General features: G+C 46.9%; 3 protein-coding genes across 11 annotated transcripts; all 3 read left to right on the forward strand.

Moving 5' to 3' along the window:
- Window positions 1–1,220: 1,220 nt before the first annotated feature.
- On the forward strand, window positions 1,221–7,151 carry LOC127005173 (pro-resilin-like). 4 transcript variants are annotated; one of them, XM_050873846.1, is made up of 4 exons: window positions 1,221–1,317; window positions 1,457–1,519; window positions 1,645–1,716; window positions 6,629–7,151. In XM_050873846.1, the coding sequence occupies exons 1-4, from the start codon at window positions 1,306–1,308 to the stop codon at window positions 6,866–6,868; spliced, it is 387 nt and encodes a 128-aa protein (XP_050729803.1). In that variant the 5' UTR covers window positions 1,221–1,305; the 3' UTR covers window positions 6,869–7,151. The 4 variants fall into 4 exon arrangements, with proteins under 4 accessions (XP_050729803.1, XP_050729802.1, XP_050729804.1 ...); XM_050873845.1 differs by lacking the exon at window positions 6,629–7,151 and having other exon boundaries at window positions 1,645–2,108; XM_050873847.1 differs by lacking the exons at window positions 1,457–1,519; window positions 1,645–1,716 and adding an exon at window positions 6,373–6,432 and having other exon boundaries at window positions 1,291–1,317; window positions 6,557–7,151.
- Window positions 7,152–13,941: 6,790 nt separating this feature from the next.
- Window positions 13,942–16,204, forward strand: LOC127005289 (protein starmaker-like). Its single transcript, XM_050874083.1, has 3 exons — window positions 13,942–13,953; window positions 14,204–14,314; window positions 14,419–16,204. The coding sequence occupies exons 1-3, from the start codon at window positions 13,942–13,944 to the stop codon at window positions 16,024–16,026; spliced, it is 1,731 nt and encodes a 576-aa protein (XP_050730040.1). The 3' UTR covers window positions 16,027–16,204.
- A 3,289-nt stretch (window positions 16,205–19,493) lies between these two features.
- LOC127005168 (keratin, type I cytoskeletal 9-like) lies at window positions 19,494–22,808 on the forward strand. Of its 6 annotated transcripts, XM_050873818.1 has the most exons (5): window positions 19,494–19,545; window positions 20,752–20,826; window positions 21,130–22,343; window positions 22,506–22,544; window positions 22,590–22,808. In XM_050873818.1, the coding sequence occupies exons 1-5, from the start codon at window positions 19,534–19,536 to the stop codon at window positions 22,648–22,650; spliced, it is 1,401 nt and encodes a 466-aa protein (XP_050729775.1). In that variant the 5' UTR covers window positions 19,494–19,533; the 3' UTR covers window positions 22,651–22,808. The 6 variants fall into 6 exon arrangements, with proteins under 6 accessions (XP_050729775.1, XP_050729771.1, XP_050729770.1 ...); XM_050873814.1 differs by having other exon boundaries at window positions 21,130–22,544; XM_050873813.1 differs by having other exon boundaries at window positions 21,130–22,439; window positions 22,473–22,808.
- The last annotated feature ends 1,929 nt before the right edge of the window (window positions 22,809–24,737 follow it).

Raw genomic sequence — 24,737 nt, forward strand, 5'->3', positions numbered from 1 at the left:
ACAGTAAGGTAAAGCTGGGAGCATACTTTTTAGCTGCGCGTGGCCTCAGTGCTCATCTCCGACTCAGTAACCCTTGTGCCTATGGTGAGGATCTTAATCAGAAATCCTGAACGTAAAATCTACTTGTCTTCTCTTTTATGCGCATTTTAACTGAGTTTGTTCACAGTAAAGTAAAGTTGGGAGCATATTTTTTAGCTGCGCGTGGCCTCAGTGCTCATCTCCGACTCATTAACCCTTGTGCCTGTGGTGGGGACATTAATCTTGAATCCTGCACGTAAGATCCACTTGTTTTCTCTTTTATCAGTACTCTTAACGAAGATGTTCGAGTTAAATTCTAATGTTTAATTCCCAGCGGTACTTAACCCTCATAAACCCTCTTCCTGTCTGCAAACACCTTTCAATCGAGGATGCTAACCTTTTAAAGTCTAGATAATGGAGATGCGAACCTGAAATTCTGAGGTTGTTATATTCAGAAGAGCAACAAACTGCATCATTCCACGTGCAGAATGAGATGAATCTGCCATATAAGATGTAGTACATGTCCTTGACCCCCCCCCCCACCACACACACACACACACTCTCTCTCTCTCTCTCTCTCTCTCTCTCTCTCTCTCTCTCTCTCTCTCTCTCTCTCTCTCTCTCTCTCTCTCTCTCTCTCTCTCTCTCTCTCTCTCTCTCTCTCTCTCTCTCTCTCTCTCTCTCTCTCTCATATATATTTCTGCTCTGTCATAAACTAGTGACCATGACACTTCAGCAACGATAACACAATGAGAATAAATGGAAACGGTGTGAAAGAAGATGGGTCAATAAACATGACAAAGCATAAACCCAAAGGAGGTAAAAAGATCTGAATGAAGCAAATAATGATACGGATGTCATAAACGAGAGAGAGAGAGAGAGAGAGAGAGAGAGAGAGAGAGAGAGAGAGAGAGAGAGAGAGAGAGAGAGAGAGAGAGAGAGAGAGAGAGAGAGAGAGAGAGAGAGAGAGAGAGAGAGAGAGAGAGAGAGAGAGAGAGAGAGAGAGAGAGAGATACAACGAAAGTGAGAGGAGTGGTTGTCACGAGCCGCTACATCAGTCAACCAGCACACGCCCACACCCTGGTCTGACCTCCCAACCGGTTTGTTGTAGAAGCCGCCTCCTGTCAGGCGAGCTAGTGAAGGCAGTGAACGTTTTGGGCATACTTTTACTATTGGGCATAAGAAACTCCTTCATCCAGCAGTCTAGGTATATATGAGGGTGCCCAACCTGCTGTCAGTACAACCGCCTGAACCGCCACCACCACACACACCACAACACACCGCACGATGAACGCCAAGGTGAGCACCGCACCGCCGGTCACCGCACCAGACTTCCTATGTAATATTTCTGTTCACATGCTGCCAATAAGGGTGTCTGGTGCCTCTTGATACGCCTCCCACCTTGTGAGGCTCTCTAATCCCCCTCCTCCTCCAACAGGTGCTGCTCCTCCTGGCCCTCTCCGCCGCCGCCGCCAGTGCCGACGACTCCGGTTCTCGGGAGGTACGTAGCAACGCGCCGCGCCGCGGGCACCGGGCACCCCAACACACGCTGACTCAGCAGCGCCAGTAACACGACCCCGCCGAGGGTCACGACCTTGCACTCATCCTTGCTTTCCTTCCCCGCAGCGCTCCTATGGCCGCTACGGGGACTCCGAGTCCTACGAGTCTGGCGAGGCCAAGTACGACTTCAGCTACCAGGTGAAGGACTACTACGGTAACGACTTCGGCCACAGGGAGAGCCGCGAGGACGAGTACACGCAGGGCTTCTACTACAACCACCTGCCCGACGGCCGCCTGCAGAAGGTGACGTACTACGTGGACGGCGACTCCGGCTACGTGGCCGACGTCAGCTACGAGGGCGAGGCCCGCTACGACTCCGACTCCAGGGAGTCCGGGGAGTCCTACTACGGCCGAGGCTTCAGGGGAAGCGACTCCAATGAGTCCAAGTAGTTCTCTTCAGCATACTGAGGCATCATCGTCATCGCCATCGTCATCACCGTCACCGCCGAGTCGACTTCACCTTCACGTTAAGCTTTCCGCTTCGTCACGTCATGTTATGTTATTCCTGAAATAAATATGGAAAAGCAATATCACTGCCTCTGAATTTTTCCCCTGACATTCAGTAATCGTAAGATCATTGGCCTGGTAAGTGAAAAGCTTCTGAAATCTGCTGGCCACACCTGGCCGTACAGGTAACCGGCAACCTTCGATCAAGCATGCGCCGCCCGGTCTGTGTCTAGGAAGGGCTGGCGCTGTTGGTGTGTTACTTTCATTCAGCTGCTTTAATTTGCATTACTTAGTTACCAAGCGAGATTGTGAGGAGACTGTGCATCGCTGGAGCTCGGCAGACAGTCGTTGTGACAAGTGGCAGGTCACTTACACGCCGGCCAGCACGCAAACTAACTTGCAATATCGGACACGTGGAGCGCCTGATAATCAATCGGCGACAATATAACTCTTGCCGTGCCAACACAGACAGGGGGTGACTTGATTTTAATGGCAGCGATCCGACAGTAGGAATTACCAAAACGAAATAGCTTTTTTCGGCCAAAGGTGTTTAAACATGGTCCTTTTTTTTTTTACGTGCCAGCCTATAGCGCCGGTAGGCTTTCTTGAGGGGCCTGCATGATAGTCGGACCCTGCCCGTCATGACACAGGCAAGTGTTTTATAGTGGCGCCATCTTTTCTTGGCTCGTGCTGCCCCCCGGAGCTCGTTCTTGATTCACCTGGACGGTTTCCTCTAGAGTCCAGGTTGATGGGCGGTCTTCAGGACAGCATGTGGGTAGTCTTAGGCCACTCGGCGGTGACTGAAAAATCCCAGGTGGTAGCGGCGAATTCGAACCCGCGTCGTCCATCACGCGGTGAATGCGGGGCCCGCACGCTAACCACTCAGCCACCGCCTGCACCATCTTGCCTTCCTCGTGTGTGACGACGCAGACGACAGCCATCTTGCTCTAGGGCAGAGCTCGAACTGGCGCCCCCCGACACGTGGCCCAGAAATAATGCAGTCATCTTGAAGATTATGCTCTATTTTCAACCGTCTCAATAAGTATTCCCTATGGTGCAATGAGGTAACAAAAAAAAGGTATATGAATTTACATTATCAGTCATCTCAGAAACTCGCTGCTTCTCTGCGCATTCACACGTTCTCTTTCTGATCAGGTGATGAGAGTGAGGCGGTGATAATGCTAATAACCAAGTAAAAGGTTCTGGTACCGCAGGTTAACTGTCCGTTTCTAAGCGGTTTCATGATGAAACCACAAAACAGATGTGACGATAAAAAGACGTAATATTAAATATCAAAATATCATTTATTCGTCAACCATTTAACAAATATCAAACGTTAACTGACCTTTTGTAAGGAGTTGATGAGGTACGAATGATACAAACACTTACATTGTTCTGGCACCACATGTTGATTGAACTTCTGTGAGCGGCATGATGACAGTGCTGGTGCCGAGTGATGCGGTGTATTACTGATCAGCGGCTGACTCACCTGATTAGGACGATGACGCAACAAGGATGAGACGATAATGACTAAGGATGAAAACCGGCCTGGTCAGCTGGTTATTGCTATTATTATTATTATTATTATTATTATTATTATTATTATTATTATTATTATTATTATTACTATTATTGTTATTATTATTATCATCATTGTTATTATAAAAAAAATTATGAGACGAATCAGGTAGAGAAGAAGGAGTGCAGACGCTATAAGCTGCCTGTCCAGCAGCCTCCAAACACCTGAGGCGCCGACAAAGAGAAAATGAAAGTGAAGTAAGGAGATAAAAAAAAAAATCTTTCTTTTTTCTTGTTTTTCGTTTCTGCATATGGCGCCGGTGGGCTGCTTGGTGGGGCCCGATGGTCCGCCCCAGCGATAGAAGATTATAGAAGTGGAGGGAGAGAGGCGGGGCAGCAGCATAATGATGGGGCGACAATGGTGCTAGCAATGGCAGGGCTATCGTACCTCTGTCATAATGGTGCTGATAATGAAATGATAATGGTGTTTATGTCATGGTTCTCGTATCTCTTTTTTTTATAGCAGAGGAGACAGTGCAAGGGCGTAAAAAACAAATAATAAAAAAAAAGCCCGCTACTTACTGCTCCTAAATAGAGTAGAGTGGCCAGAAAGATAAAGCAATGCCACAGTCCTTGGAGAAAACAGACTTTCCCATAACAAAGATAATGATGGTAATAATGTAGATGATTATAAGGTAAATGATAAATGTGATGATGATGATAATGTTAATGAAAAATGACCCTGATGCCCATTACAAGTCTCGTGTCTTTACGGAGAGTCATGAATTAAGAGATATGAAGGTAACAATGACAACGGTAATAAAGGTAATCATGACAATAATGAGACGATAATGAGACTAATAACGATAAAGTTGATGATGGTGGTAGTTGTAGTAGTAGTAGTAGTAGTAGTAGTAGTAGTAGTAGTAGTATCTTTCGGCCACCTCTTTGGATTCTTTTTAGGAGCAGCGAGTAGCGGGCTTTTTTTTTTATTAATGTTTACTTTTTTGTGCCCTTGAGCTGTCTCCTTTGCTGTAAAAAAAAAAAAAAGTAGTAGTAGTAGTAGTAGTAGTAGTAGTAGTAGTAGTAGTAGTAGTAGTAGTAGTAGCGAGCAATAATGAAACTAATAATAACAAAGATAATGATAATCGTAGAAATAACACTGGCAACAAATATTGAGACGATAATGCGACCAGTAACAATAATAATGATGGCAATGGTGAAAATAGTGATAGCGGTAAAAATGATATGACGATGAGACTAATAAAAACAATAGTAATAACGATAATAATAAGTGATAATGAAAACAACGATGAGGCGACAAAGACACTAAAATCATTCCTCGGTTCTTGCTCCTTTGGGTTCAGCGGCTTGGTCACGGGCCGCGGCAGACGCTCCCACAATGACGTCAGTTCGTTTCGGCCACTCACAAAAACAATCATCACGACATTGCATCATCTTGTCACTTTTTTTTTTAAATTTCCAGACGCTCCCACAATGACGCAAGTTCGTTTCGGCCACTCACAAAAACAATCATCACGACATTGCATCATCTTGTCACTTTTTTTAAATTTCCAGACGCTCCCGCAATGACGCAAGTTCGTTTCGGCCACTCACAAAAACAATCATCACGACATTCCAGCATCTTGTCACTTTCTTAAATTTCCAGACGCTCTCGGCTCACAAAACTATTTCCAAAGGTCACAATGGAGATCAGTCGGGTTCTCATGCGAGCTTTCACGTTCATGGTGCAGAAGCCTTGTTAAACTATCACTCAGCTCATAATAAACTACCCCCAAAAATTACCCACAACCTCTACGAAAGCCTTGCCAAATGTGGATGTGTAAGTCCCGAAATATTTGAGAATGTAGGCCTATATGTTCCTTATGTTATGTCACTTCCGCTTAATATAACCCACGAGGGGATAAAGAAGTCAGTTAACAGTTCTTCCTCCATCAGTATATTATAAACGATTGATAAGTACCGAATATATTATGACGAAAACTGTTCACTTCAAGCCGTCACGATAAGGAGGTTTGAGGCAAGAGAGGGAGGATTAACGATTGAAGTACTAGTGTAATATCAAGGTTGTCGGATCCCTTAATTCGCTTAACACCTGATTCACGCGGCATCGCAGACCTTTCCCTTGAGTGTCAGAGCTGCAAGTGTCATTCCTGGTCCAGTGGATGACATTCACGATGTTTACATGAAGGATAAAATGCAGACAAAAGAAATGTAATGTTCAAATTGATCCATTCGTTTGAGGCGATACACTTGCACTGCGGGATGTGTGTTGAGGGAAAGGGAATGTTAAGACGATACACCTTTAATCTGTGTTGCCTACAATGGACAGTGAGTGTGTACGATAGAGAAGGGAGGTTATCCGCGTCCCATTGACCCAACTTGTGCACCAACCGCGCTGCCTCCACCTTCACTTGCATAGCCCGCCTTAACCTGCAAACCGGTCCGCCTGGGCAAAACACTCCGGCAGGCAACCTTGACTTTTCCTTTCCACCAATCATCGTCCAGACCGTCAGACCCACGAAAGAAAAGATCGAGAAAAACCGCCAAGCGCGTCAGGTATATATGCGTGTGTTCACCGACTGGGAGCACAATCATCTCCACCACCGCCGCCGCCACCGCCGCCGCCAATACCACACCATGAACGCCAAGGTGAGAACATCAGCGGCACCACTACAGCCTCTCATCCTATATTCTATTACTAATTGTACACAAGATTACTACTATAAGGGTGTTAGTGCCTCAAACGCCCTCTTAATGACTCCTTCCATCACTCCTTCACTAATCATCGTCCTCTTCCCCCCACAGGTGCTGCTCCTCCTGGCCCTCGCCGCCGCTGCCGTCGCCGATGACTCCGGTTCTCGCGAGGTACGTAGCAAAGCGCGGGCCGCGGGCACCTAACAGTCCAACACACGCTGACTCAGCAGCGCCAGTAACACGACCCCGCCGAGGGTCACGACCATGCACTCATCCTTGCTTTTCTTCCCCGCAGCGCTCCTACGGCCGCTACGACGACTCCGAGTCCTACGAGTCCGACGAGGCCAAGTACGACTTCAGCTACCAGGTGAAGGACTACTACGGTAACGACTTCGGCCACAGGGAGAGCCGCGATGACGAGTACACGCAGGGCTTCTACTACAACCACCTGCCCGACGGCCGCCTGCAGAAGGTGACCTACTACGTGGACGGCGACTCCGGCTACGTGGCCGACGTCAGCTACGAGGGCGAGGCCCGCTACGACTCCGACTCCAGGGAGTCCGGGGAGTCCTACTACTATGGCAGGGACTCCAACGAGTCTAAGTAGATCTATTCCTATGGAGCTAAGGAACTCTTATTCCTATGAGCCCTGCGAGCCCGGCTTCCTCACGGCTTCAACGAATTAATGTTTGTAATCGTCATTTAGTGCAAGTAGTCCTGCCCAGCGTACTGAGGCGCCATCACCGTCATCGCCATCACCATCACCGTCACCGTCACCGTCATCGCCGCGTCGACACAGGCGACAGGGTCGTCTTCACCTTCTCATCATGCTGCCTGCTGCGTCAGGTCTTGTCATACCATTCATAAATACACGTAAGAAACTCAAAGAACTTGTGCATCTTATTTACCCGGGCGATCAAGGGTTCCTAAGTTACTCATTATCAGGCTGGCGGGTCAGGTGTGGGTAAGGGAGGCTTTTGGTATGTCACAGGGGGAGGCAACAGACGCAGGCAAATGTTACCCTGCAGCTGCCTCCATTTGTTAGCCAACGGAGGGAGGCATCTGTTACCCTGCAGCTGCCAGTAAAGGAAACTAGTCGTCCATTCGACGCTCTGCATCTGTTAGCAATGCATTAATACTGTCGGTGTGTTGCTTTGTCTCAGGTGGTTCTATCTATTATATCGGTTAGGCTTCGGTAGATATCATGACCGCCACGACATCCATGATAACCTAAGCAAGCCGCTGTTGTGGGGCAACATTTTATCCAATATGTTGCCTGTTGTACGTGGGAGCAAGCAGTCCTGGGAAACACGCCAGCAAGAAGAGTGTCCCCGGCATCACCTCAGCTCCTGGGGCAGCTGGTGCCAACACAGATATAGGAAAGTAACGAGGTTCTCAGTGAAGATTTCAACATTCTGGTAAAAAAAAAAAAAGTGGATGTGTTAATTCTTTTCGTCATTTTCCTTTCATCTCACACCGGGGGTGAGAAGCATGTTTCAAGATTTTTTTTTTTTTTACACTTTTGTTTAGTTCTTGCTCCGTCTCCTTAACCGGAAGGAAAAAAACTCGAGACAGGTTACTTACTCATGAAGTCCCTCCACCTGACTGCCGGGTGGTGCCGCGGTGAGGCCCAGAAAGGAGTGACAGGGCGCATGCGTGGCGGTCTTACATGAGCACAAGCCACGAGCACCGATCTATAGTGCGGGGGTGAGTCGGTGTTGGAAGTAAAATGAGAATTATCAACTTTTTCCTTTGACTTTTAACTTTTCCCTCATGTTAGCGAGCAAGAGCAGAGCCCCGAGCCTTAGAGCAGTGGTTCTGAAACTCTTCACTACCACGCCCCTCCTAGGAATGGGTCCTTCCCTCCACGTCACCCTTGGACATATAGATAAAATTCGCTCCCAGAATTATTAACAATGGTAGGCCTAACTAGACTATAGAAAACTAAAATTAATAAAGGAGATAGTTTTGTATTTTTCATAAACTTCTATAATTTAGGCCACGCTTTTGTTACGATAATACCAACTACTTCAATAACAGAAATTTAAACTTTTCCTCCAAGGCTGGCGCCCCCCTGGATATCACTAAAGCCCCTCTAGGAGAGTGCGCCCCACAGTTTAAGCAGCACTTAGAGGGATGCCTTTGAGTTAATACAAGAAAGTGGTCTCATAACATTCTTTTTTCTTTGTCATTTAACTTTTCCCTTCAAGACAACACTTAAGGCAATACTAATGAAAGCTTTTAAAGGAAATTTCAGAAGCAGAATAATATTAGCGCAACTAACGGGACAAATTTGACCGGCTACAAACGAAACCGTGGCACGCATCGGAGAATTCGCCTTTCAAGCTGAAGCAAAAAATAGAATATAACATCAAAGCAAACGAAAACTTGAGTGACTTTAGTGGCCGCTGAGGAAAACAAACTCGAACATGTCAAGTTTCCAGGAAAATCAGGGAGAAAAAAATAGACCAACAATAAAGAAATGTACTTAACCAGAGAAGCAGTTATGATGAAAGCAAGCAAGACAAGACTTTGGAGAACGACACACTATTTGTGAGAGGAAGAAAGAACAAGGTATTTTTGGGGGGGATAAAACTATTAGATGCAGGGGGGGAGGGAGGGGGGGGGCGAGTGGTAAACGCGCGAACATTTGATCCCGAGTACCCAGGTTCAAATTCCACCGCAAGACGCTGGCAATTTCAACCATCGCTGAGTGGCGGAAGATTACTCACACGCTACCCAGATCTTCTATCAACCATAAATTCAGGCCAACAGATCGGAGATGAGCACCGCAGCCACGCGCAGCTATAGCGTATGCACCCACCTTTACTAACTAAATTCAGCGTCAGGAGTCAAGAGGAGCACCGTGGGGTCATACATCACGGCAGCCATTTGAAATAAAGTTCACCTGCGCCACCAACGGGCTGAAGCCATCTACCAAGTCCATCAAGAGAGCCTACCGGGGTTATGGCAGCATATAAGAAAAAAAGATTAAATAAGGTCGCTGCTGGTGGGTCAGGTGTTGGTGAGGGAGGCATCTGTTACCACACACCTGGTCATAGCGGCAATATAGTCTACCATCCTGTACTTGAAGCTTTGCATTTTTGTTCTCAATGCTCATCTTAGGGAGAAAATAATAGCTCGACCTAATAAGTACTCCCCAGACGTGCAGTTATAATGAGAAACAGGTTAGGCAGACTCGACTAAAACACAACGTTGCCAGATTATCGTACTCAGAGCATCGTATTTATCGGTTTCTGATCCTTAACTATTGCCAAGAAACAGCAATAATTAACCATTTTAACGTTAAGTATATATGAAGGCAGTTATTGTGGTCGAGGAGGCTGTTTTTGGGTCGGAAATAGGCAAACATAGGAGGCTGAGTACGATAATCTGGCAACGTTGCTAAAACAACATACCTTTCTGAGAGGAAGAAGGGACGCGGCGGCAAAAAATATATACCTCGGATGAAACGATTACGCGCGGCGATGATGATAAGAAATAAAGAAAATAAAACTCCTCCACCGAGACAATATACTTTTTGTGATGGACACCGAGAAAGTAGGACGCGAAGATATACTTGAAAAGAGTTATAAAAGTGTCACGCCGATCACATTAACCCACTTGGGCGCCTTATCATCATCATCATCATCATCATTATTACAAAGCACAGGTGAAGCGGTAAAGCCAGACGATTACCGATGCAATAAGCTAAGAAATCTGTAACACTGACACGCCTGAGACATAGAGAAGAATTAAGACTACAGGGAATCAAGCAGCAGACAGTTATTAAAATACGTAAAGACGCGAACGGAGAAAATCAAGCAAAAGAAAATTAGTTAAAGTAAACAAAATTATGTGGCGTGTTCAATAGGGGGCCGCTGATCATAGACAAGAAATTCATGATAAAGGAAATCAAGTAGACGACACTTAAATAAATATAGACCGGTTAACTGTAAGAATCAAACAACAGAAAATGAGTTTAAGAAGGAAAAAGAACATGTGTCGTATTCAGTGCGAGGCCGCTGATCATAGACAAGAATTAATGACGCAGGAAATCAAGTAGACAGTTACTTAGAACACATAAAGACTGGATAACGGAAAGATCAAGCAGCAGAAGATTAATATAAGAAGAATAAAAAGTGACGTATTCAGTGATATTTAAGAGGTGGTTAGAGTGCATGACAGTGAGGGTAGAAACAAGAACTGGAGGCAACACTATACACGCGGGTAAAAGCAATATGACGGTGTATTTTCATCGTTAACGTATAGCAGGCCTTTTATTTATTTATTTATTTACTTATTTATTTATTTATTCTATTATTATTATTATTTATTTATTTATTTGTTTATTTATTTATTTATTTATTATTATTATTTTTTTTTTTGTGTGTGTGTGAGTTCGTGTTCGTGTGTTCGTGTGTGTGTGTGTGTGTGTGTGTGTGTGTGTGTGCAGACGCCACTGATCAAGCGCTCGCGTCACCTGGTCCACCTTCTGCGCGGGAAACGGGTTCAATTGTGATGTACCAGACGACCTTTTTCTAATCTCAATAACATAAGCATCTCCTCTACTCTTCTTCCTTCGTATTCTCTATGTGTGTTAATGCTTTATTTTTTTCCTTATATCATGTTGCTTTTACACTCTACCTAACATATTGCACGCTAGCCAAACCCTTTTTTTAATATTAATAACACAAGCGTCATAGTTCTCTTCTTTTCACATTCTCTCTCGTTTCCATGCTTTTCTCTTTGCATAAATTACGCTGCCTCTCCAATATGCCAAAGTTAATGCAACATAACATTTTTTTTAATATCCTCAATGCCACAAACAACATGCTCTTCTTTGCTTCATATTTCCTGTGTGTTTAATGTTTTTTTGTTTCTTTATATTACGCTGCCTTTCCACTGTGCCGATCATAATGCAACATAACATTTTTTTTTAATATCCTCAATACCACAAACAACATACTCTGCTTCATATTCCCTGTGTGTTTAATGATTATCCGTTTATTTATATTACGCTGCCTCTCCACTGTGCCTAACATAATGCAACCTAACCAAACCTAACAACCATTTTTTTCTATTTTTTATAACGCAAGCATCGTACTGTTCTTCCCTTTTTCTTCCCGGTGCGTTTAATGTTTTACTGTTTGCTCAGAAGATGTTGCTGTTACACTGTGCCAAACATAATGCAACCTAACCAAACCTTCCTAATTCTAATAACACAAGCATCGTACTCTTTTTCGTTTCATATTCCCGGTGTTTAATGCTTCACTGTTTGCTTAAGTTATGTTACTCTTACACTGCCTGGCATACTGCAACCTAATAACTTTTTTTTTCTAATCTTAATAACAGACACATCATATTCTTTTTCATTTATATTCCTTTTTTGTTCAATGCTTCACTCTTTGCTTAAATAATAGTGCCTTTCTGCCACTCACCATAAGGGTTCGTTCACACTACAAGCAGGGCAGAGCAGAGCGGTTAGTAGCGGCATTAATTTTTACTTAGTTTTGAATGTACAGACGCGGAGCGGAGCGGCACCCTCGGGAAATTTGGCCGTATTTTTTGTTGCTCACAGCTAGCGACCCTCCACGGCTCCACCCTTCAATCAACATGGCCAAGAAGCTATCTACATAGGTGAGTTTTTATTGCTGAAGCCAAAATTACAAAAACTGACCAGATTGTGCATAGTTGAGGTACAATTTAACGATATATAATAGCCGTATGTTTAGAAAAGCTAATTTGGTGATATTCTGATCCTATACCCAATCATCAGTGACCCACACAGCCATGGGCCTTGGCTTTAACAATGAAATTCCATGTTCCTTTGTAAATCGTTACATTTTTCATCATCCTTCCAGATAAACACCGAGGAGTTTATCGGGCTGTTGCCTGCGAATGATTTTTGTGCAGGTCGCCCTGCTCTGTTTATATGTGAACACCTAACACGCCGCTCCTCTCCGCTCTCCTCTGTTCTGCCCTGTTCTGCTTGTAGTGTGAATGAACCCTAACACAACCCTACCTAACCTGACAGCCTTTCTCCGAATCATAAAAACACAACTTTCTCTTCTTTGCTTCACTTTCCTTCTCTATCTAAAGTTTCCCCCTGTGCTCGAGTTACTGTGCCTTTACACTATACCTAAGTAATGTGATCTAACCTAACCTAACGTAACCTACCATCATAACAATCTCCTAAGCTTTCAAAACACCTGCCCCATACTCGTCTTCATTTCATATATGGTCTCCTGCTAATAATATCCTGTTATAACAAATTTCAGAACGTCTTCCTTTAAGCTGTAGACGGATATGAGCACCGAGACCACGCGCAGCTATAAATTATGATCCCAACAACAGCAACAACAACAACAAAAAAAAAAATCGCCTTTCCACGATACTTAACCTACCGTTTGAGTAGACCTGTGTATAAGTGAACTAAACATACCTCTCACATTAACCTGCATTGGGAGGTGAGAGTGAGAGTGAGTGAGAGTGAGAGGAGTCCTAATGTGACTGTTACAGATTTTAGATAAAGGGGCGGTGAGGCGGGCAAGGGAGAGGACCCACGACCTAGTAATCTGACCTGGGATGCTGCTGGGTATGGATCGCCCTGACGTCACCCACGAACCGGCGCTCAACCTGTTTACAGAGGGACGGTGCGGGATCAGTGTTACCAGATCATCACACTTAGCACATTATATTTTCCGGCTTCCGATATATACCTATTGCCAAGAACATCAAGAATGAGCGGTTTTAACATTAACTTTAATCTGATATCGTTATTTGTATATGGAAGACAGTTTGGGCTCTCAAAACCGATGCAGTGTTCTGAGTACGATAATCTGGTAAGCCTGTGCGGGATGTGGGCCAAGTGAGTAGTGCCAGGTTTTGGGGGTCTTGAAAAACTAAACAGGTTGCGTGTGATATTGTTCTACTTTTCCTGCCAAACACGAGGTACGAAAAGTATGTACTGAGAGATGGTTTTGAATGTGGGCCAACTGACCACCGAACCAAATTTTGGGAGGGGTGAAAAACTCTAAACAGGTTGCGTGTGATATTACTCTACCTTTCCTGCCATACAAGAAGGAGAAAAACTATATATGTACTGCGAGATAGTTTTGTATGTGAGCCAAGTGACCGGCGAACCAGTCACTTGGGGTCTTTCAAAACTCTAAAACAGGTTGCTTGTTATCTTGCTCTACTTTTCCTGCCATACAAGAAGAAGCAGGGAAGGTATGCATGTACTGCGAGGTGGTTCTGAATGAGGGCCAACTGACCAGCAAACCAGCTTTTTGGAGGCGTGAAAAACTCAAAACAGGTTGCGTGCGATCATGCTCTATTTCTCCTGCCATACAAGGAGGAGGAGCACGACGAAGGTATGTGGGGTCAACCAATCAACTTTTGGGGTGTTGAAGACCATTAAACCGGTTGCGAGTAATCTTGAGCCACTTTTACTGCCATAGACAGAACGAGAGGGAACACTACTGCGAGATGGTACGGGCATGCGGGGTCCCTTCAGCTGTTTTTAGGGGTGTGAAAAACATGGAATAGGTTGGGAATGATCTTGGTCTACTTTTACTGTCACACAAGAAGAGGGAAAACCAGCTGAAGCGGCGGGTATATATGCGTGTGTTTACCTGCTGGACACATACTCACTCGAACCCCCGCCACTCATACACAATGATCGCCAAGGTGAGCACACAGCCAACGCCACCGACACCAACACTACAAGCTCAGCCCCTATCACCTACATAGATAAGTAGATAATACAGAAATAGACATATAGAGATATAGCCAAACAGACTTATATAAATAGGTAGATGAAAAGTTTATTGGTCTGACAGTTTGTGAACCTGTTGACATGCTGCCCACTAGTTTCGGTGTCTTGGTGTGAGCCTCACTGCTGCCCTCCCCAACCATCCTTTCCTCCTCCCCCACACAGGTGCTGCTCCTCCTGGCCATCACCGCCGCCGCCACCGGCCGAGGAATTCGGTCTCTTGAGGTGTGTTTCTACCTGGGAGGTCATGAGAAAGATCCACCCTTAGGCTGCCACGTGGGCCACGTTCACGCTGCCCCAGGACGTCACTGTTCTCAAACAATCTTTGTGGAAGAGGTGGCTGACTAAGACTCTTGAACCCACATTGTGACTCCCTTCAGACGACTTTTCTAAAACAAGATATATTTCCCTTGCAGGAGACTTACGGATATTCCTTCGAGAACTCTCACGAGTCCTATGAGTCATCGGAGCCCAAGTATGAGTACAGCTACAAGGTGAAGGACAAGTACGGGAACGACTTCGGTCACGCCGAGAAGCGTGACGACGACTACACTGATGGCTCGTACTACGTGCTCCTGCCCGACGGCCGCCTGCAGAAGGTGAAGTACTTCGTGGATGGCCACTCCGGCTACAAGCCCGACGTCAGCTACGAGGGCGAGGCTCACTACGACTCCCGTGAGTCTGGCGAGTCAAGGTTTAGCTTTGGTTCCCATGAGTCAGACGAGTCCAACTTTAAGTCAGGCAAGTCCAGTTTCGGCTCTGATTCCCACGAATCAGATGAGTCCAGCTTCAAGTCAGGCAAGTCCAATTTCGGCTCTGATTCCGACGAATCAGATGAGTCCAGCTTCAGGTCAGGCAAGTCCAATTTCGGCTCTTATTCCGACGAATCAGATGAGTCCAGCTTCAGGTCAGGCAAGTCCAATTTCGGCTCTGATTCCGACGAATCAGATGAGTCCAGCTTCAGGTCAGGCAAGTCCAATTTCGGCTCTGATTCCCACGAATCAGATGAGTCCAGCTTCAAGTCAGGCAAGTCCAATTTCGGCTCTTATTCCGACGAATCAGATGAGTCCAGCTTCAGGTCAGGCAAGTCCAATTTCGGCTCTGATTCCGACGAATCAGATGAGTCCAGCTTCAGGTCAGGCAAGTCCAATTTCGGCTCTGATTCCGACGAATCAGATGAGTCCAGCTTCAGGTCAGGCAAGTCCAATTTCGGCTCTGATTCCCACGAATCAGATGAGTCCAGCTTCAAGTCAGGCAAGTCCAATTTCGGCTCTTATTCCCACGAATCAGATGAGTCCAGCTTCAGGTCAGGCAAGTCCAATTTCGGCTCTTATTCCCACGAATCAGATGAGTCCAGCTTCAGGTCAGGCAAGTCCAATTTCGGCTCTGATTCCGACGAATCAGATGAGTCCAGCTTCAGGTCAGGCAAGTCCAATTTCGGCTCTGATTCCCACGAATCAGATGAGTCCAGCTTCAAGTCAGGCAAGTATGAGTTCGGCTTTGATTCCTACGAGTCAGATGAGTCCAGCTTCAAGTCTGGCTTCCGTGAGTCAGGAAAGTCAAAGTTCGGCTATGATTCCCACGAATCAGATGAGTCCAGCTTCAAGTCAAGCAAATCAAAGTTCAGCTTCGGTTCCCATGAGTCAGACGAGTCCAGCTTCAAGGCTGGCTTACGTCAGTCAAGTGAGTCAGAGTTTGGCTTTGGTTCCCATGAGTTAGACGAATCCAGCTTCAACTCCGGCAAATCAAAGTCAGACGAGTCCAAGTACAGCTATGATTCCCCTGAGTCAGGGGAGTCAGTACTGAGCTTTGGCTTTCATGATTCAGATGAGTCCAAGTACAGTGAGGAGTCCCATGAGTCAGATGAGTTCGGGAACAGCTCCTCTAATGAGTCGGACGAAATAAAGTTTAACTCTGGCCTCACAGACTCAGATGAGTCAGTGTATAACAGTGACTCCCAGGAGTCAAACGAGAGCAGATATTACTAATACTCCGGTGAGTCAAGCGAGTCAGGGTTCACTTCAGGTTCTCACGAGTCGGATGAGTCAGACTACAGCTATGACTTCGATGAGTCCGATGAGTCAGGGTCTGTGTCTGTATCCGCGTCCAGGGAGTCCTCGGGGCGGGACTCCTACTACTAGTTCCGCCGCGTGTCGCCGCGGGGAGTCGCCGCCTCGCCACGACACGTCGCTGTGTCTGTGTCTCGTCGCCTGTGTCAGTGTGTCGCCGCGTCCATCACCCCTCATGTGTGCCACTGTGTCCATGCCATCCGTCACCCCGCCATGTACTGTCCAGAGAATATACGATATCACCCAACCCTGTTGTCTTCCTCGGCCCAGAATGACGATACATGCAGACATATATATATATATATATATATATATATATATATATATATATATATATATATATTTATATGTATATATATATATATATATATATATATATATATATATATATATATATATATATATATATATATAAACACACACACACACACACACACACACACACACACACACACACACACACGCGCGCGCGCGCGCGGTGGCTGAGTGGTTAGCGTGCGGGCCCCGCATTCACCGCGCCATGGACGACGTCGTTTCGAATTCTCCCGCTACCACCTGGGATATTTTAGTCACCGCCGAGTGGCCTAAGACTACCCACATGCTGTCTTGAAGCCCACCCATAAACCCGGACTCTAGAAGAAACCGTCCAAGTGAATCATGAATGAGTTCCGGGGGGCAGCAAAAGCCAAGCAAAAATGGCGCCACTTTAAAACTGCCTGCGCCATGACGGGTTGGGCCGACCACCAGGCCCTGAAGAAAGCCTGCCGGCACTACAGGCGAAGACGTAAAAAAAAAAAAAAAAAATCACGCACACGCACATGCACACATACACTCACACAAATACACTCTCTCTCTCACACACACACACACACACACACACACACACACACACACACACACACACACACACACGATATGATCAAGACAGAAGGGAAGAGGCAACTAAGAGGACAAAGCAAAAAATTGAGAAAGGGGACTTGTTTGGAAGACATAATGAAGTACAGTTTTTCTTACAGGAGTGTGGATACATGGAATGGACTTAGCAAAGACATTGCCGAAGCGGTCAGTGTCCATAATATGAAGGAAAAGATGGACAAATATAGATTGGGAGGCAGGACTGTCCGAGCTTATGCTCAGGCCCTGTATACTACAGATAGGTAAATACATACACACACACACACACACACACACACACACATACACACACACACACACACACACACAGACACACACACACACACACACAAGAAAATAAGGAGCTTGCAAAAGTCCTGTAACATCTGCCGTCCACTTCCGTCAATCTGTCTAACCTTTTGACATTTTCAGCTGTATTTACGCGAAAATTATTGGCTATATGTTGTATCCTAAAAGTATTTAGGTCGTACTTACTAGAAAGCGTCCTACTTATTTCGCACAAGTCCCTTGACTGCATCATATTCCTACAGTTGGGTCAGCACACAACAAACGCCTCTCAAATCGATGTATATTTAGGTGTCTTAAGTCTGCCCTGTAAGGCAAGGTTGTTATGTCGGATAGTTTTTGTAACGGCTCTCTACGCGCATTCTAGCGCAGCCGCGTTCACACACTTTATGCTCAAGAACCAGACCTGCGAGGCGTGATCCAGGTGCGGCCTGACCTGCGCTCATTGCTATGTCGATATCATTAACTCTTCAGCTTTTTAGCGCACGTCCCTAAGAACAGCACAGTTAAAAACATTTTGCTAACGGAAAACGAGACAAACACTGATTATAATATTTTAATGTGTGTGTGTGTGTGTGTGTGTGTGTGTGTGTGTGTGTGTGTGTGTGTGTGTGTGTGTGTGTGTGTAAAAATGCTTTGTTCCGGAGGTGTTTTGAACCTCCTCTCCTGAAAGGGCTTGAGTCACTGTTTTTTAGTATGATCCAATGTGTCTTTACTGATTTTTTACAAGGGTGGCGGACGAGGGCATAACAAAACAGACGAGCGCCTCCAAAACGCTGCCCCCACACATTACACTGCTCAGGCAATATTATGCTGCCGAAATTACGCAACTCAGCAGCCTTCCAAGTTTAATTCGCAATGTTTCTGTGTTGAGGTTCAAGGAAACAGCTTCAGAGAAACCGCCTTCTTGCAAGCTTTTTCTCAACTATACGCTTTTTGTTCGGTCTTCCGTTTGTCCAAGTCACCGTTGTATAAAAAGTTCTGATAAGGTCGTCAGAAAATAATTTTATTTCGCTGATTATATTCGAATAAAAGATAAATATGCAAATGATGGAATAATTTATCCTTCTTCTTCTTCTTCTTCGTCTACTTCTACTACTTCTTCTTCCTGCTCCTTGTCGTCGCCTTCCTCCACTGCAAGATAAAGGACTTCCCCAACGTTCTCCGTCCTGCTCCGGCGAATGCTATAGTTTCATCCCTTTACTTGATCCTCTGTCTGCCCTCTGTCTACATTTTCTGGATTACAGTTTCTGGATTACAATTTCTGGATGACAATTTCTGGATGACAATTTCTGGATGACAATTTCTGGATTACAATTTCTGGATTACAATTTCTGGATGACAATTTCTGGATGACAATTTCTGGATGACAATTTCTGGATGACAATTTCTGGATGACAATTTCTGGATGACAATTTCTGGATTACAATTTCTGGATGACAATTTCTGGATTACAATTTCTGGATGACAATTTCTGGATTACAATTTCTGGATGACAATTTCTGGATTACAATTTCTGGATGACAATTTCTGGATGACAATTTCTGGATTACTGCTCTGTTACTTTCGTTGTCCATCTGCTATCAGTTCTAGGGCCAAATCTAACCTCTGTATCCTTCCACGGGCTCACTTCTTAATACATCTCCAAACAGGTCAGGTCAGGAGTCGTTCGGGAAGCTTGGCCTTTGTATCGGCGCTTCCCTGATGATCTTCACTGGTCAGTTTTCAGCTCCATTACATTAGTCTATCTTGTGGGGGTTTGCCAAGCTTATGAGTATGTGGTGAGGGGCACGACCAAGATGCTTTGTATAATCACTTTCCTAACTATGGAGTGCGGGGGGAGGGGTCCGTGAGTGTGTAAGTATGTGTGTATGAAGGCATGCATGCGCTCACTATTCTATCGTCTGGGTTTCTTGCCGTAAAAGAGAGAGGGAACGGAGTCCTAGAAAACAACAGTAAAAACTCCCTTCTGGGCACCATCTCGGCGAAAGGCGCAGGCAGACCGGTTGGCAGGTTCTGAGGACAAAAAGTATCAGGCACTGACCTTGGCATAGAAAGAGGTGAATCAACGCGACTTTATCTAATTATTAAACTGTTGGCAATTTCGGAAATGATCTAGTTCGACTTTGCCAGTCATACAAAAACCGGGGAAACACGTGCCTCGGCTGGTATATATAGTTGAGAGCAGCTGAAGGCCGGCACAAGCACATCGCCCAGCCCAGCAAGATGACGGCCAGGGTGAGTGCATGCCTGTCACCGCCCCAGCCTCCCGAGCCGCAGTATAACGTGTCGATATTTTGTGGGTGTCTTCATACGCCCCTCGCCACGCGTTACTGAAGTCCTCACTAATCTTCCACCTCTTCCTCTTTTCTTCTTCTTCTTTTCTTCCTGGTTTTCGTTGCTCTCATCTCCTCCTCCTCTTCTTGCCACTTCATGTGTCTCTTCCTCTTCAAAATTTCCTGCTTCATCTTGACCATTCCCTCCCCTTATCCTCCTCTTTCTGTTCCTCCTCCTCCTCCTCCTCCTCCTCCTTTCAATCTTTCCTTTACTTTATTTATCTGTTATTTCTGAATTTCCCCCTCCTCCCCCTCCCCCTCCTCCTCCTTCTCCTCCTCCTCCTCCTTTCTATCTTTCCTCTACTTCATTTATCTGTTATTTCTGAATTTCCCCCTCCTCCTCCTCCTCCTCCTCCTCCTCCTCCTCCTCCTCCTTTCTATCTTTCCTCTACTTCATTTATCTGTTATTCTGAATTTCCCCCTCCTCCCCCTCCTCCTCCTCCTCCTCCTCCTCCTCCTCCTTCTCCTCCTCCTCCTCCTTTCAATCTTTCCTCTACTTCATTTATCTGTTATTTCGATTTCCTCCTCCTCCTCCTCCTCCTCCTCCTCCTCCTCCTCCTCCTCCTCCTCCTCCTCCTTCTCCTCCTCCTCCTCCTTACTATCATTCCTCTACTACATTTATCTGTTATTTCTGAATTTCCCCCTCCTCCTCCTCCTCCTCCTCCTCCTCCTCCTCCTCCTCCTCCTCCTCCTCCTTTCAATCTTTCCTCTACTTCATTTATCTGTTATTTCTGAATTTCCTCCTCCTCCTCCTCCTCCTCCTCCTCCTCCTCCTCCTCCCTCCTCCTCCTCCTCCTTTCTATCTTTCCTCTACTTCATTTATCTGTTATTTCTGAATTTCCCCCTCCTCCTCCACCTCCTCCTTCTCCTCCTTCTCCTCCTCCTCCTTCTCCTCCTCCTCCTCCTCCTCCTCTCCCTCCTCCTCCTCCTCCTTTCTATCTTTCCTCTACTTCATTTATCTGTTATTTCTGAATTTCCCCCTCCTCCTCCACCTCCTCCTCCTCCTCCTCCTCCTTCTCCTTTCAATCTCTCCTCCACTCCATTTATCTGTTATTTCTGAATTTCCTCCTCTTCCTCCTCCTCTTCCTCCTCCTCTTCCTCCACACAGGTGTTGCTCCTCCTGGCTCTCGCCGCCACTGCTGCCGCCGAAGGCTCTGAAGGATCTCGAGAAGGGGGTTCCGAGGTAAGTTTCCTCCGGCATAGGAAGAATTACCTTCTGTCTGTTATGTCTGTTGCTTGCCGATAATGTCCTGCTGTCTGTTAAGGATGTCCTGCTTTATGCTGATCTCACGTGCCGGCACAGGACACACCGCGGTATCTGGTCCTGAGTCTTCCTTTCCACGTGTAGTTAGAGTCATGGGGCTAACTTGCAGGCTCCTCATGTTCTTACTTCCTTGTGTTGCGTCTTTGGCTGGCGGACGGGTCTCGGGTGCCAGCAGCGGCGGGACAATCACCACACACTAACTCAAAGCCTCCTCCTTTACAGCACTCTTCTGAAGGCTCTAACGAACGCTCCTATGGACGCTACTCTCGAGGCTCCGACGAATCCTATGAATCCGCGGAACCCAAATACGACTTCAGTTACGAGGTGAAGGACTACTACGGGAACGACTTTGGCCACTCCGAGGAGCGCGACGGTCACTTCACCAAAGGGTCGTACTACGTGCAGCTGCCCGACGGCCGCCTGCAGAACGTGGAGTACGTGGTGGACGGCTACTCAGGCTTCCTCGCCGACGTCAGCTACGAGGGTGAGGCCCACTACGAGTCCGGTTCCCGCGAGTCCGGCGAGTACTACCGACCCGCCTACCGCTACGGCGGCTCCGGAGGAAGGTCGGACGAGTCCGACAAGGGGTCTGGCGGCGGCAACTCAGGCGAGTCCGACAAGGGGTCTGGCGGCGGCAAATCAGGCGAGTCCGACAAAGGGTCTGGCGGCGGCAAATCAGGCGAGTCCGACAAGGGGTCTGGCGGCGGCAAATCAGGCGAGTCCGACAAGGGGTCTGGCGGCGGCAAATCAGGCGAGTCCGACAAGGGGTCTGGCGGCGACAAATCAGGCGAGTCCGGCTCACGCAGGCCCAGGCCGCGATACAGGTTTGGGTCCCGCGGCTCAGGCGAGTCTGGCTCACGCAAGTCTTACAGACCACGATTCAGGTTTGGGTCCCGCGGCTCAGGCGAGGGGTCAGACGAGTCCAGGTTCGGCTCTGGCTCCCGTGAATCCTTCAGGTCCAGCTTCAGGAGGTTCAGGGGAGGCTCAGATGAGTCAGGTGAGGGGAGGTTCGGCTCCGGCTCCCGTGAGTCCGGCGAGGGCTTCAGGAGGTTCAGGGGAGGCTCCGATGAGTCAGGTGAGGGGAGGTTTGGCTCCGGCTCCCGTGAGTCCGGCGAGTCTGGTGAGTTCTTCAGGAGGAGGTTCAGGGGAGGCTCAGATGAATCAAGGGAGAGCGGTTCTGGATCCCGTGAGTCCTTCAGGAGGAGGTACAGGGGAGGCTCTGATGAATCAAGGGAGAGCGGTTCTGGATCCCGCGAATCGTTCAGGAGGTTCAGGGGAGGCTCAGATGAATCAAGGGAGGGCGGTTCTGGATCACGCGAATCGTTCAGAAGGTTCAGGGGAGGCTCAGATAAATCAAGGGAGGGCGGTTCTGGGTCCCGCGAATCGTTCAGGTTTGGTTCTCGCGGGTCCGGTGAATCGGGCGGGTCCAGGTCCAGGTTTGGTTCTCGCGGGTCCGGTGAATCGGGCGGGTCCAGGTCCAGGTTTGGGTCTCGCGGGTCCGGTGAATCAGGCGGGTCCAGGTTCAGGTTTGGGTCTCGCGGGTCCGGTGAATCGGGCGGGTCAAGGTCTCGCGGGTCCGGTGAATCGGGCGGGTCAAGGTTTGGGTCTCGCGGGTCCGGTGAATCGGGCGGGTCCAGGTTCAGGTTTGGGTCTCGCGGATCCGGTGAATCGGGCGGGTCCAGGTTCAGGTTTGGGTCTGGGTCGCGTGGGTCCGGTGAGTCGAGGCGGGGCTATTACTACTAGTCCGCGCCTGTAGGTAGTCGTAGAGATAGTCTTAAGTCGCCGCCGCCTCTACATTTCCCCGCCGCCACATCGCACCTTGCTTTGTGTGTATCACCCCTCACTGCGCATCCCATTAATCATGCCATGCCAGAAATAAAGAATATATTATATATGTAAAACAGAAACAGACTGTATTCCTTTCCTTCATGGTATTACCTTTATGTTACTTCTTTGGGGGTCTATTTTTTTTTTTTTTAGATGGTTTATCTTTCTTTTTGAAGAGGGAGAAAGGCTGTATCCCTTTCTTTCATGTTGTTACCTTTATAGGAGTAGGTAGGGAGACACCTACCGAACAGGCGTGAGCTACTCCCGGTGAGGATATATGGGAAGCGAGGAGGGTGCTGAACTCCTTCAAAGACCCTTCCCATGTCCTCACTAACCGTTTCCCTATTGTCTCATCAACACCAGAGAGTAGTTCAGCATGCTCTCTAAAGACAGATCCTCTCTCTTTCTACACCACACTACATTCACACAACATTCTCACCTTTTCCCAAAATTCAAAATTCAAAATGGCGCACAATAACACTGCCTCGGAGTCCCCGCCTTGGTGGGGGGGTGACCATAAATTCCCACAGGTAGGACTCCCCTTCTGGCTGCCGACTTGAGAGGTGTCCTGATAACTCCTCGAACCTCCTCCTTATCAATTTCTGCAACATTCGCGGTCTTAGTTCTAATTTCCATTCTGTGGAACACCATCTCTCCTCCTCTAAACCTCACCTTCTCCTCCTCACCGAAACACAAGTTTCTAAGGATACTGACAGCAATCTTTACTCTGTTCCCTCCTACTATCTCTATCCTAAATTTCAATCCAAAGCTGGATGTTGCCCCTACGTGCGCAGCGACATCACTTGCTCTCGTGCCCACGACCTCGACTCTTTTGAATTTTCCACCATCTGGCTAAGACTTCATTGTCATTCAATTACTAAATACATCTGTGCTGTTTATCTCTCACCTAACTCTACTAACTATGTAAAATTCTTTGACTATTTGAACTCTAAAGTGGAGCACATCTTGACTCACTCTCCCTTCGCTGAAATCTCCATCTTGTGAGATTTCAATGTTCACCACCAGCTTTGGCTTTCATCCTCCAACCCGAAAAAGTTCTTCACGTATATAAGAACCAAAAAGAAGACAAAAAACAATATCGGTCCCCTAAAAGATGAAAGTGAAGTATTAACACAGGACAGCAGACAAATGGTCGAAATCCTAAACAGAAACTTCGCGTCAGTGTTCACGGTCGAGAACACCCAGTCCGTACCCGAGAGCCCTACCCCACCGATGGGAATCACTCCCCTAGAAATTGACACAATCGACGAACGGGATGTGAAAAAGTACCTAGACAAACTCGAGACAAACAAGTCCACCGGACCCGACGACTTGTCACCCAGGCTGCTCAAGAAACTCAAGCAGCAAATCCTCAAGCCACTCACCGCCATCTACAATCTGTCACTACAACAAAACAAAGTCCCGAACGATTGGAAACAAGCGAACGTAACACCGATCTTCAAAAAGGGAGACAAAAGCGTGGCCCTAAACTACAGACCAATCAGCCTGACCTCAGTGGCGGGAAAAATCCTCGAGAAGATCATCAGAGACAAACTCGTTAGGTTCCTTGAAGACCACAACATCATTTCCGATGCTCAGCACGGTTTCAGGAATAAGCGCTCATGCTTAACCAATTTACTGGACTTCTTCCAAGGTATCTATGAAAACTGGGATAATCATATCCCCAGTGATGTTATATATCTAGACTTTCAGAAAGCCTTTGACAAAGTGCCACACGAAAGACTCCTCAAGAAACTCAAGTCGGCGGGGTTAGGCGACAATCTGACAGCGTGAATCAAAGACTGGCTCACAGGAAGAAAACAACGAGTTGTACTCAACGGACAGGCCTCCGAGTGGCTCCCGGTCACAAGTGGAGTGCCACAGGGGTCAGTGCTGGGGCCCATACTCTTCATCATATATATCAACGACCTAGAACTAGGATTAAAAACCAATCTTTCAAAATTTGCCGACGACACAAAGGTGGGTGGGAGGGCCCTCACGAC

The sequence above is a fragment of the Eriocheir sinensis genome, chromosome 29 (genome assembly GCF_024679095.1).
Source record: "Eriocheir sinensis breed Jianghai 21 chromosome 29, ASM2467909v1, whole genome shotgun sequence".
NCBI lineage: Eukaryota > Metazoa > Arthropoda > Malacostraca > Decapoda > Varunidae > Eriocheir > Eriocheir sinensis.

Excerpts from the sequence above, each read along its gene's own strand:
- LOC127005173 (XM_050873844.1), top strand. The coding sequence starts at position 6,130 with ATGCGTGTGTTCACCGACTGGGAGCACAATCATCTCCACCACCGCCGC. Across the intron at positions 6,217-6,372 it reads ACCACACCATGAACGCCAAG|GTGCTGCTCCTCCTGGCCCT; the intron begins GTGAGAACATCA and ends TTCCCCCCACAG. Across the intron at positions 6,433-6,556 it reads ATGACTCCGGTTCTCGCGAG|CGCTCCTACGGCCGCTACGA; the intron begins GTACGTAGCAAA and ends TCTTCCCCGCAG.
- LOC127005289 (XM_050874083.1), top strand. Across the intron at positions 14,315-14,418 it reads ATCCACCCTTAGGCTGCCAC|ACGACTTTTCTAAAACAAGA; the intron begins GTGGGCCACGTT and ends GACTCCCTTCAG.
- LOC127005168 (XM_050873812.1), top strand. Across the intron at positions 20,827-21,129 it reads CTCGAGAAGGGGGTTCCGAG|CACTCTTCTGAAGGCTCTAA; the intron begins GTAAGTTTCCTC and ends CCTCCTTTACAG.